Raw genomic sequence first — 12183 nt, 5'->3', positions numbered from 1 at the left:
CGGATGACATGCTGCAACACATTAAAAAGGACAATGAAACTGCAAGGGCAATGGGTGCTACTGGTAAGGGCCTCTTTATGACAGGGCAGCAACAACATCAACAAGGTACCTCGCACCAGGCCACAACAGCCTCCAGCATACAAGCAGTGGCTGCACCCAGTGAGGCAGCCCTTTTGAAGAAAGACAAGAGAAAGGGGTGGGGGTGGGGCACAGAATAAAAGGATTTCTCCAGGAGTGGAGAAGGATAACAGACAAGTGGATCTTGAATATAATCCGTCACGGATATTGCATAGAACTAACAAAAAACCTACACAAACACTTCATAACTGAAGGTTCTCAGGGGAGAGGAATTAATACAACTCGGAAAGGAGGTCAAGCAATTCATCTTAAAAAGGGCCCTAGAACTCGTACCAGGAGGAAAACATGGGGAATTACTCACCATATTGGAGTCCCAGCGCAACATCTAATCTTGAGATAAATCTTGGATATCAGAGTGACAAAATGACATTACAAGAAGTAATACTGCTTCCGTGAAAAATAAATTATTTGGCCACCTTAGACCTAAAGGATGCATACTTACAAATTCCTGTGAACCAAGGACACAAGAAATAGCTCAGTTTTGTTCTAGACAAAAACACTACCAATTCATAGTATTGCACTTTGACATAAAATCTGCACCAAGAGTCTTCACAAAGGTCCCCTCAGCGGTAGCAGCACACTTAAGAAGACAAGGAATTCATGTCTACCGATACCTAGACGACTGGCTGGTAAAAGCACAACCAAAGATTATTTGTCAGAAGGACACAAATGGTCATGCACACATGACAACTCCTAGGTTTACAGATAAACTACCAGAAGTCATCCCCACAACCAGAGCAAGTGAAGGTGTTCCTAAGAGCCACATTGAACTCCAAGCCAGAACTCAGAAGCGAGCAGAGGTGATAGAGAAAGACTCACCTTTATCAGAAGGGTCAGTCTCTGAAAGAGAGGACTATCATGAAACTTACTGACATGACGGCATCATGCATTACATTGATGCCACATGCAAGACTGCACGTGTCCCATCCAGGAATAGATCTGCAACAAATGGTCACAAGCCCATAGGGGGATCTAGGGGTTGTCACAGGAAAAGTACAGAGAGACGGGGGATAAGAGGCAGGAGAAGGAGGAATGTAGTGAATTCTCAGCAATGGATATATGCCAGATTGGGTGTTATTAATTTACTTCAGTTCTGCTCGGGGTCTAGTTGACATCTAACGGAGGAAGAGCGGTTCTCAGCTGTCTCAATTAAAGGCTTTGTCCTGCAGACCAAAGCAGGTTGAGCTTGTCTTTTTACTGTTATGGTTTTATTTACGTACATGAGGTTTTCTCTTGGCACAGCATGTAGCGAGGATAAACCAGAATTAACAGGAGTTCAATCTACAAATGCAGACCAAAACGCTAACAGAGACGTCTGCACACATAACTGGTTCATCTGAAGATCTGTAAACCTCCCGGACTCACCACAATGAATTTCAACAAGCATGAGGCTAAAGTTAGCTGCAGGTCCAAACGGAATTGCACCAGTTTTAAAGGCTGTGTTCCTAGTGAAATCATCTGAAACCTTCCCCTTCCTTGCCCACGTCTTCCTTTACTGATGTTGATAAACCTGCCACCACGAATCTGTTTCAAAGAAAGCAGCTCACCTTTTTCTGGCTGGATTTTAATTACCTCTCATAAAAGTACATGGAATGTTTATAAAAATGAATCTGGATAGCGTTTCACAAGTTATGCTCTTTAATTCGTATAGATAACTGCAGGTCGAGCCTGCTACACTTACAGTCAGGACACAGGCAAGAGACAGAAGGCATTACCAATTTGAGGGTCGTTCGAGAGCAATGTTTTGGGAACTAAAAAGACTCCAAAGGACTGGCAACACGATTAGTGTTTTTTTAGGACTGGCCATAACCAAGTGGAGTCAAGTGGAGTAGCTTCTCCTCTCTGGATGGAAGTGGCCAGGGAAAAAAGGCAAGAAGCATGATGGACTACCCTTTGAGGACGGGTGACACTTTTGGGAGAAAAGATGCATGCGTCATGAACACCAGTTTGTCATTAAAAAAAGGTGGTATATGGTGGATGAACTGACATGCTCTGTGGCTAGCTGAAGAAACGTGCGGATGTGAAGGAAACGAGGAACTTTTTTTTTTTTTTTTAGAGTTAAGAGTGAGAGTACAGCTGTGAAGGGGCCCCAAAAGAACAAACATCAAATGGGAAAGATAGAAAATATATTTTAGAAAATGCTTTGCAATCAGGCAAATTAATAAAGGCCAAACGAGCTGACAAGTACATCTTAAACCCAGATTAGTAACCCTCAACAGTGACCACAGCATAGTACTTCTAGGTCAAAGATAAAAGCAACAAAAGTACATAAGATTATCTAGACTGTGGTGGGTCAACCTGCAGCAACAGGTGACAAACTTGTATCAGTGGTGTAAATAACCTGATTTAGCGGAAGGGTGGAATATGAAAAACCACCTCAGTGGTTAAGTCACAACACCTTTATTTGCTCCACTTAATCTCCACACATGAAGGTGACGACTCAATGGCTGAGTGCAGCACCCAGCCGGGCAGAAGCTCCAGTTAAGCAGTTCGGAATATAACAGACTCTGGGTCAATCTCAGGCCACTGTGCCTGGCCCACCTCATTTTGTCAGGACCCACAGGAAAAGCAAGAGATGTAGAAAAGCATACAAGAGGTCGGAGTCTCATTGAAGGCTGAACATGTGTGCTAGAGGCCCTTGAGGGAGGGAGGGGGGCTCCAGAAAGTACAATGCTAGATAGAAAGTATTTTTTGGAAGTAGCAAGTAAGTCCTGACAGTATACCCCACTGTTCAGAGATACCCTGTGACACCTCTGGGTGCAGACACCACATTTGGATCAGCTGCTGAGTAAGTCTGGCCAGATGCTGAGGGATCTCAGTTGAATGACAAAGAAATCACATGAAATGGTCGCCATTGCCAGAGTCTCACAGCCTCCCGGCAGGGCAAGAGACACCACTGTGCCGTACACCTGTTGCAGTAATACATGGCAGTCATTTTGTACATCAGAACCCAGATAGAAGTGCCCTTGATAGAAGGAAGGCTTTTTAAAGAACAGCGGGGTGGCCTGCAGCACCAGAGAACTTATGTGATGATACAACTTTATCAGAGACCTCTGAACTCCTCACCTGGGTCATCTCCCCAGCCAAGACACAATACATCCATCACAATGGTCAGAAGTAAAAGTGGCAAGGAAATGGAGATTCTGTCCAAAAGGTATTCCTTGTCGGGGTTCACTTCAGCCTTATATTCAATTGCAAGTACTGCATATGCCAACAGGTGGGAGGCACCAGCAAGGCAATGCCAAGAGCCGTAGTAGCCTCAGAACCATCAAGGACGAACAGGAGCTCAAGTCTGAAAAACTGGAGTCCAAGCCTAAATGCCATAGATGTGCAGCGGAAGCTGGAAGACTGGCAGAGCAACTGTGCTGTACTGTCACAATAAACGGAAACCTGTGCACTGGCAGGAGATGGGCGAAAAACAAGAGCTGGACAGTAATGAGAGTTTTTGGTAGATGGCCCAAGACTCCCAGCAGTAAGCATAACTTCAGTAGCCAATTGTTGATATAAAAGAATACGTGTAGCCCTGTACAACAAAAATGTGCTGTAACCCCTGGTGTGAGCTTTGTAAAGATTCAAGAAGCTTATGTGAAAGACAAAGATCAGTACAGTAAACTGGAATTAGTCTGATCCCACCACAATGCAGAGATACTTCCTATAGAACGTCTGGACTGGCTCATGAAAGTAGACATCCTACACTTGGACACTCTAGTCCTCTGAACATCTTGAGGACCAGAGCACCTCCGTACTCTCTCCACCTCTGGTACAGCTCAAGTGCGCCTTTGGCAACCAACATCATAATTTCCTTTGACAGAAATGTGGTGTGATTCGTCAATGTCCAAGAGTAACCGGGGAGGAATTGGGAAGGTGCATCCAGAAAGGGGAAAAAAAAAAATCATAACCAATTTGGATAATCTGGAGAACCCATTGGGCCAGTGTTAGGCAATGTCTGTAAGGCAAGCAATGTATGTTGGATTTTGCCACCTAACAGGCTTACTGTAAAACTGGATTGTTAACTAAAGAGGTTTGACAGCAACACCTAGTGAAGAGGAGTGTTGCTGCTATTGGCCTTTTTCTTTGGAATTTCCTCACCTCTGCCACCATGAAAAGTCAGCATAGGCTGGTGGACAAGCTGAGAGGCTTCATGCTGGTAATAAGGGAGACCCTTCAAGTATTCTTGGATCCTCGTGTATTGCTGAAGGAATGGAGTAGTGCAAGGTTATGCTGCCATCCAACTGAGTTTGCCGATACCAGTGCTGGGGCTCGAGATAATTTAGTTGTAAACAATTACCTCACTTTGAATTAACAATGAAACACTAAAAAAGGAATGCTGTTTATATGTGGTTGGGTGCGAAATTGCAGGAAGCTGATTTCATTTATACGAGTGAATGATTTCATTGGTATTTCAAGTCTTGAGAAAGAAGTCTTACTCGAAACATGTTTCTGCTCTTGGAGCAAAGATATTGCATTTCAGAAAATTGTGCTGTCTGGACTGAAGTATTTAGGAATGAAGAAGACTGTGGAAAACGGGTTTATTAGGGATTTATGGACTATGAATTAATACAGACTAATACTGTTCAAGCAATATAATTGATTAAAAACAGGTGGTTTTCGAGCCTCACATTACGTTTAACTGGTTGATAAAATAGCAGTGTGTGCAGGCAATGAAGCATCTGCCACCAGAGTACATTGCTTATTACCCCAATATTGAGCAGTTGCTGACGGAACTGGCAAGCTGAGAAAAGTAACCCCAGTGAGAGGGCTGAAAGCTACTGTCTTAATTTCTCTAAGGCTGAAACAGCCTTTGTGCTAAAGACCAGCAATTCATCAAATGGCAAGCCCATTAGGGAAGCCTAAATATCCCCTTAGAATCCAATGGAATGCATCCTTTGAAGTCCTCAGAGGATGCTGGACTCAAACTGCATCCTACTGATGCCTAAATAGGTTAGAAAAAAAATGAAACCAGTCTAGAATGCTTGTGCTTCCGTTCAGCACTGACCTTGTCTGGCAGTTCATGATAAATTGTACCTACTAGAGCAGGTAGGAGCAAGGCTGAGTTGTATACGGATGGCTCCTGTCTGGAGTGGCAAGTGGGACAAAGTAATGGATTTGTTTGTGGCCCAGAAAAAAACACCAGTGGCTGATATTAAATCAAGCAATCCACCATCACTTTTTTACTGTCCTCTGTCTCCATTGCGCGGGCAACAGAATCTGGCATTTTAAATCCAGAAGGTAGATTATACTTTGCTGCATTCTGATCAATATGCTCTGTCTGAGTGAAGGTGCTGTGGATGTCCCCTCGCAAAGCCCAGCAACATTTCATGTTTTGTCCCAAATGGCATGTGTGTAAAAGCCCAGGAGACAATCTGCTTTCAGGAAGCTTAACACCAAACTGTCAGAAAAGGACTTAAGTCCATAGCATTACTTCTTTCTGACTCCATCCGGTGGAAAAGTAGGAAAAAGACTAGGGTTCATCTGACTCAGAAACCTGTACCACAAAGCTTTCGGGGCTGGATGTAGCATTTAAAATGTGATCACCTGGAGCTACCATGTGACATCTTGTAATGGGGGGACTCACACCCAGAGTTGAAAATGTTTTTGACTAAACAGCCAGGACCATGTCAATCAAAGCATTGCTGAAATGTAACAAAAACTACAGCCCAGGCTGTAAAATGCCTGATGGAAGGTAAGCCTTAGTCCCTTCTGTGGCAAGCCATTATTCCAGGACTTCTGTTGCGTTGTTAAATATTACCACTAAAGAGGCACTTTCCTCTGTGAGGGCCAGAAACGTGAATCCTTGGTGGACTCCAAAGAGGTATCCAAGCCAATGGCATTTTGCAAATTGAGGTAATTGCCAGCATCAGTATAAGAACTGAAAGCAAATTGCCTTCCTCCTCCTGTTCAACATGCCAGACATGCTGGAGACCTCAAATGATGCCCAAATCAGACATAAATGTCCTTCATCGTCCTGAGATATTGTTGCAGAGACAAAGGAAGGGGAGCCATCATCAGCCCCAACATCTGCCTTGGTAATTGTTTATCTCTACGATGGACGAATTTTAGCTTAACACTGTCCTGGATCAGAGACTGAAGCCAGTGGCAGACCTAGAGCCAGTACTGATGCAATTGTAGCTGTACTGACAGATAATCAGGAGGTAGGAATGAATTTTAAAATCTGCAGCATGGGCTCCTTGAGGGCTGCAAGCTGCTGTGGAGTGAACAATGGTCTGAAGTCTGTGTCTAGATTTCTTCAATGTCAGCATTAAGTCAGAGTTGGACACTGAAGACAGTCTTGTGTTGCGATGGCCAGTTACATGACCCTTCCCTGGATCAAGAGTCTCTGGATGTTGAGGAGCTCAGGCTGCAATTGTGTTTGTTCCTTTACCTGTCCTTGACTTCTCTTTCGAATCTGCCTTAGACTTACCTGATGAGGATGACAGAGGCTGACGTCACTTACGTTCCGTGACATTGAGCTTGGCCTCTTTTACCCTGATGACCTTCTTGTGCATCAACGAACACTTGTTCTGATACTTGGAGTGATGGTTGGTCCTGAGGCAGCTTAAGCAGCTGTGTCTGTCTTCAGCATCTCCTTCAGAGAGACACAATAAGGCTTACATAAGGTAATCTCCTGAGGCCACACCACTCCACACGCCAAAGTATGATTTGAGCATGGGGGGGGGGGGGGCTGAAATTGGTAGAGGCAGAGGTGAAGATCCTAACCTTCAGGCACAGAAAATGTGCAATTCAAATCAGCTTTTAGGGTGGGGCTTTTACACAGCTCTGTCTCATCCTATCCAGAGGCATAATGGAGTCCCAGCGGTGGCAGTGCCACCAGTTAGTGCACAGGAGCTATTGCAAGAGTTTCCGGCTCCAGCACGGTGAGTGGAATGATTCAGAATCTGCAGTTCGAAGGATCCATCAGAAAATGCTTTTTGCACAGGTTTTGCTATTTGCTTAGAAGAGTGAGGAGCAAAGAAACTGCATTCATCCAAATTTGAATTCCAAGAAAAAAAAACTGAGAAAACAGAATTGCTCTACTTCCACTTCTTTCACTTAAGAATTGTAATAAACACATTTCTACAGTTTTAAAACGTAGAAGATGAAACTACGTTTGAAGCAAAAACGGGTTTATTATGAAAAGCAGCATTATCCTTTTTAAGTCAAGGTCATTCAAAGATTATACTCATTTGTTTAAAACTACTTAAACGAGAATAATCATCTAGAAGCAACATATGTTTAACATGTTCCCCATGGTTTAAAAATTCTTCACGTTAGGCCCTGATGCATTTTTTTATGTAACAAACTGCGGCAACCCGTTTGTGGTGGTGGTGTATCACACAAGCCTTGAAAATATGGCAAAGAAACATTTGCTCCGTTTTTGCACTGGTATATACTTTATATAAAGGGCCTCGCGTATCACTGCGTGGTGTTTGACATCTATGCAACAAGGCGGTGGCAGGAGACACATCCATACCCTTATGTGGGTTTTTACCAGGCCTCCTCACGAACACTTACCATACAAAGCTGTCCAAGTCTGATTGATGACATCCAGGCACACGGTTCCTGACCTGAAACACAATGACCAAAATTAGAGTTAAAACGGAGACCACAATGCATTCTGGTCAGTTAAGAATTCCTCTAAGCACCACAATGAGGACGCAGTAACTCAAACATGCTGAGGTGGCATGTTTATGCAGACATGGCAACAGACTACGCCCTGTGCCTTTTGAAGAAAACCACATTTTGAGATCATAGAAGTCTGCGTCTATGAAAGATGGTTGAAATCACAGCCAGGCACAGTAAGTCATTCATACTTTCAAGATACAGGAAATGACAAGAAACAGGTGTGATGTGTGGGCTGCTGTAGGTGCTGGAGTGTAACAGTCTTTTTTGTACTACAAGCATCTAATAGCCGGCTAAGCAATAAAATACCGGACTATACTTTCAAAATCATTAAAGGGACTGCAAACACACGGGAGGTTAGCAGGTAATGAAATAATGCCACTAAAGGCTGGAGTAACTGCCACCTCCTGCAGAAGAGGAACCCGTTTCCATAAGGTGAACCAGAATGTGTATATGCTCCTCCCTTGCCCCCAAAATCAAATGGTCTGAGAAAGAATTGGTTTGTTGTACATTGCACTCGCAAATGAAGATAACAAAAAAGCACAACCACCCTTGTCAGTACAGAGTGTTGTTCTCTACAATCCATCACTATGGTTTCATGCCAGGAGAGGAAACACAATGAAAGTATTAAGATCACAGAAAAGGGCAATACTTCCAACACTTTCTTGCCCCGTAAACTCAGAATCAATTATCAGTCTACATGTTAAGGGTCAAGGCAAGTCTCCCGCAAGTAACGCCTTGAGTCAGCAGAAGGACAGTTTAAGAATGATTCAAGAAGCTGCCTGCATACCTCCAGAAAATTGTGGAAAAATGCAGCAAACTGTTTTGAGCTCCGTAGACAGATCACAGAATAAGAAAAGATGTCTGAGTGGTAATTATAAGAGCATCACTGCACCCAAAATACCTTACTTTCCTTGACATGATCAGCAAGAAAAAAAACTAGAAACTGTACGACTGCAGCAGCCAGAAAAGTGGAACTAAATGGCTCTTGAATCAATACAAGTAAAATTGAAAAGCCTTTGAAAACTAATCTGCAGTAACAGAATATGGCTTCGGTCATAGCAGTAACTAACAGATTGTGAAAGGAAGATTTTTTCGCCCATATTGAAGACTATAAGGATACCCCAAGTCCTCCTGTCAAAACAAATACAATAGAATGATGTCCATCACCACATCTAAACCAAACAGAGCACATTACATTCACTGATTTGCCCGCAAATGGATACGGCAGGAAATATCAATTGTTGAATGTAAGTGGAATACTTACATATGGAATAGCACTCCAAAGGAAAAAGGTTTATGCATATTCGATCACTTAAGGGAAGTGTATCATATAATTTCAATGAATCCATTATTGATAAAACCTCCATATCTGGCAGCGGATATGCTAGAGCCTTACTTCAGTAAATATACAAGAATGAGCTAGGCCAGTAGATTTTGCCTAAGCAAGAGCTATTGGCTTTCTCAATTTTTTTGCACGCTGCGGTGCAACCTGGCTTAAAGTTTAAATTAAAAAAAATACACCTTCATGGTTCAACCAGCATAGATTGCGTCACAGTCCTTTAATCCAAGTTGCAAAGCAATCTGCGCTGCTGTGCAACATTTAAAACAGTAGTGGGGTGGAGGTTTTTAGGAGAGGGCAACGTTGGAGAGCAGGAGCAGGGTGGGTGAAAAACAAGAAAGGGTGGGAGAGTTACTTTTGGATAAGGTGGATGGTCAAGAGTAACAGAAGAGTAACTGGAGGAGGCAGGAGGCAGCAGCCAGTGAAAGGTCACTTCATGGGCACAGGGAAGCCTCTGGAGGAAGCTGAGGCGGGGAGGAGGTGGTGACGAATGGTAAGTAAATAAAAGCGAGTGACGGCGGAGCCATCCAATGGTAAGCAGAGGTAATGTAAGGGCTATAAAGCCCCTTTTAAGATTTTTTTTTTTTTTAAAGAAACATTAACTGTCGCAGACCGTGCATGTGCGCTGTAGGCAAAACCTAAAAAGATCCGGTATTAGCCAGTGCTTTGTTCACATATTGAGCCGCAATGCCGCATCAATCCTGAAGCCTAGAACAACCTGTGAAAATGATTTCAGAGTAGCAATGCAACAAAACGATAATTGTTTGAAGGCAGAAAAACCGTCAATCATGCAGTTCAGTTATTAGTGCATTACACAAAGATCTACAGTGTGCAGCTCAAAGAGCCATGGGTAAATAACCGTATTTCCTCTGAGCTCCTGGAATTCAAAGCACACTGACGCTCATTTATGCAACAGAGGTAAATTCTGGAGCACCATTTTTTTAAATTCACTTTTATGAAGTTGCATAAAGCTCAATACAATATTTACATCAGTGTGCCAGAAAAGGAAAAAAAAACACTAATAGAAAATGTTCCACGTGCTCAATCTGTAAGAAAGTATATTAAGCGTATCAACAGAAACTCTGCAGGCTGATAATCTTAGGGGCGGTGGGGTTACGGTTTGTGTGACACAAAGCAATAAAACTGAATCTGAAAACATAGTATAAAAGCTGTGGCCCAAAGACCAGAGTGGAAGCTCTAACTTCTGTACCTTCTTCTCAGGACCCCAACACCTAACAACCAATGTGTATGAACTACACCACCTTATGAAATGGAGCGGAGAACCCTCGAAGTTACATGCTACAGATGTGTTTGCAGACACCTTCCCAGCCCCTTTTACTATCAACTAAATAACCATTAACAAAGCCAATGGGTCGCGCTTTAATGTAACGCCAAATGTAATCAAAACATATTCGCAAACGATGTTTGCATGTATTGCATTCACAAATGTTTATCACACTGAAGCCTGCCGTACTGGCTTTGCCATTGTTGGAAAAATTAGCAAAAATGGTTGCTTTCAGTGTGGAATGCATACAGGAGAAAACAAATCTGTGACAAACAGCACAGTTGAGTATATTTTTCAGATCTAGGATAGTCCACGATGCGTTTAATGGAATCACTTTTGTAAGGTTTAATGACACATTGCCAGTTAACAGCATGAGCCACAAGAGTAATATTGCTCTGGGTGAATGAAGAAAAAGAAAAGCCCACTATATGCATAGTCGAAATAATAAGTGAAAATGTCATCAAGACATCTACGCTCTCCAGCAAAACCTAAAAATGTGAAGTTTACCTTACAGTTATGAAAATTGTCTAATAGCCATGGATTAATTTTTGCCGTATTTTATCATCAAAAGATAGACTACTTTTGGGGGTTATGTGATAAGCAGTGGAAAAAAAAAATCAGGCGAAACGTCTGTAAAGTAGTTTTCAATGCATTTAACATACTTTTTGAATTCAGAAAAAGTATACTTCATTCCATGCATTGTACTACTGAGCACAAGCAAAAAACAGATGCTTACTTTACACAAAATAGTAGTGAGAAAACAGATAAACAACGCTTACACATTTTCTATCTAAATAAGAGGTAACGTCATGAAAACTGGTTGTGCTAACGCCACTACCGAATCGCGCTGTAAGAGCAAAAAAAACAACTGACTAGCTGTATAGGTGTCCATTAGGGGTGCGCCGTTCTTTTCTCCCCAATGTCATATGCGAGGCTGCTCCACTGTACGAAAACTGTAGAATGAATTCCATAAACGTCCTTCAAAATATGCCCTTTCGAGTCTTAGCGCATGTGCATTCTATTGTTGCTCGACACCCCTACGGGCTCGGTAACAGCCTCATTTAGGAAAAAATACCGTAATGGTGATTAGCAGTTGCCTACTCTAGGCTCTCTCTTACACAGCTCGTGGGGGAAGGAAGCACGGGGTCTGGGATGCCACAAGGTCTTTACAGCAGTGCCCCACTTCTACCTGCTAATATCAAGGTTGGGGCGAGGGGTGGGGGAGAGTTGGATGCAAGATAACTGTAGGGTTAATGACCCCTTTCTACCACCTTTTGGACCTTTCTCTTAGCGTGTCCCTTGCTGCAACTTTACGCGGCTGCGTGTAGCACTGTACCACTCCATCCTCACAATACTTCCAACGACCCGCTAGACATGTCCTACGCCTGCACTTTGGCCAGACAGAATCTGGATCAGACAATATTTGGCCAAATTCTCGTTAACAGATTGAAACCATGTTTGGTACACATTGATCAAAACTGGTTTGTGCCCATGCGAAATTCTACTACTAGTCTACTTAGTCTTTTCCATGTCTCGAACTCAATACCCGCCATTGAAAAATGTGCAGCAATGATATCCTTGGACAAGGAAAAAGCCTCTGACTCACTTGATCTGAGCTACATATTTGGTGTTCTGCATTCTCTCGGGATGGGGGAATTAATTAATCTAATATCAAATTCTTGTACCACTCCCCTACTGCACGTATCACGATAGGCTCGATATCACACTAGAACAGAATGCAGAACTAGGCAGGGATGCTCGTTGCCCCCTTCATTATTTTCCCTAGCAATTGAACCCT

The 12183-nt window shown here is 42.9% G+C and overlaps 1 protein-coding gene across 1 annotated transcript in view; it reads right to left on the bottom strand.

Annotated features, from left to right (window-relative positions):
* Positions 1-12183, bottom strand: part of UBE2H (ubiquitin conjugating enzyme E2 H) — a 315337-nt gene that overhangs the window by 45910 nt on the left and 257244 nt on the right. Inside the window, exon 5 of the mRNA XM_069229338.1 lies at positions 7651-7703. Within this exon, the coding sequence (XP_069085439.1) occupies positions 7651-7703 (53 nt within the window). The remainder of the gene's footprint in view (positions 1-7650; positions 7704-12183) is intronic.

The sequence above is a fragment of the Pleurodeles waltl genome, chromosome 4_1 (genome assembly GCF_031143425.1).
Source record: "Pleurodeles waltl isolate 20211129_DDA chromosome 4_1, aPleWal1.hap1.20221129, whole genome shotgun sequence".
NCBI lineage: Eukaryota > Metazoa > Chordata > Amphibia > Caudata > Salamandridae > Pleurodeles > Pleurodeles waltl.
This window is presented reverse-complemented; position numbering and strand designations above follow the sequence as displayed.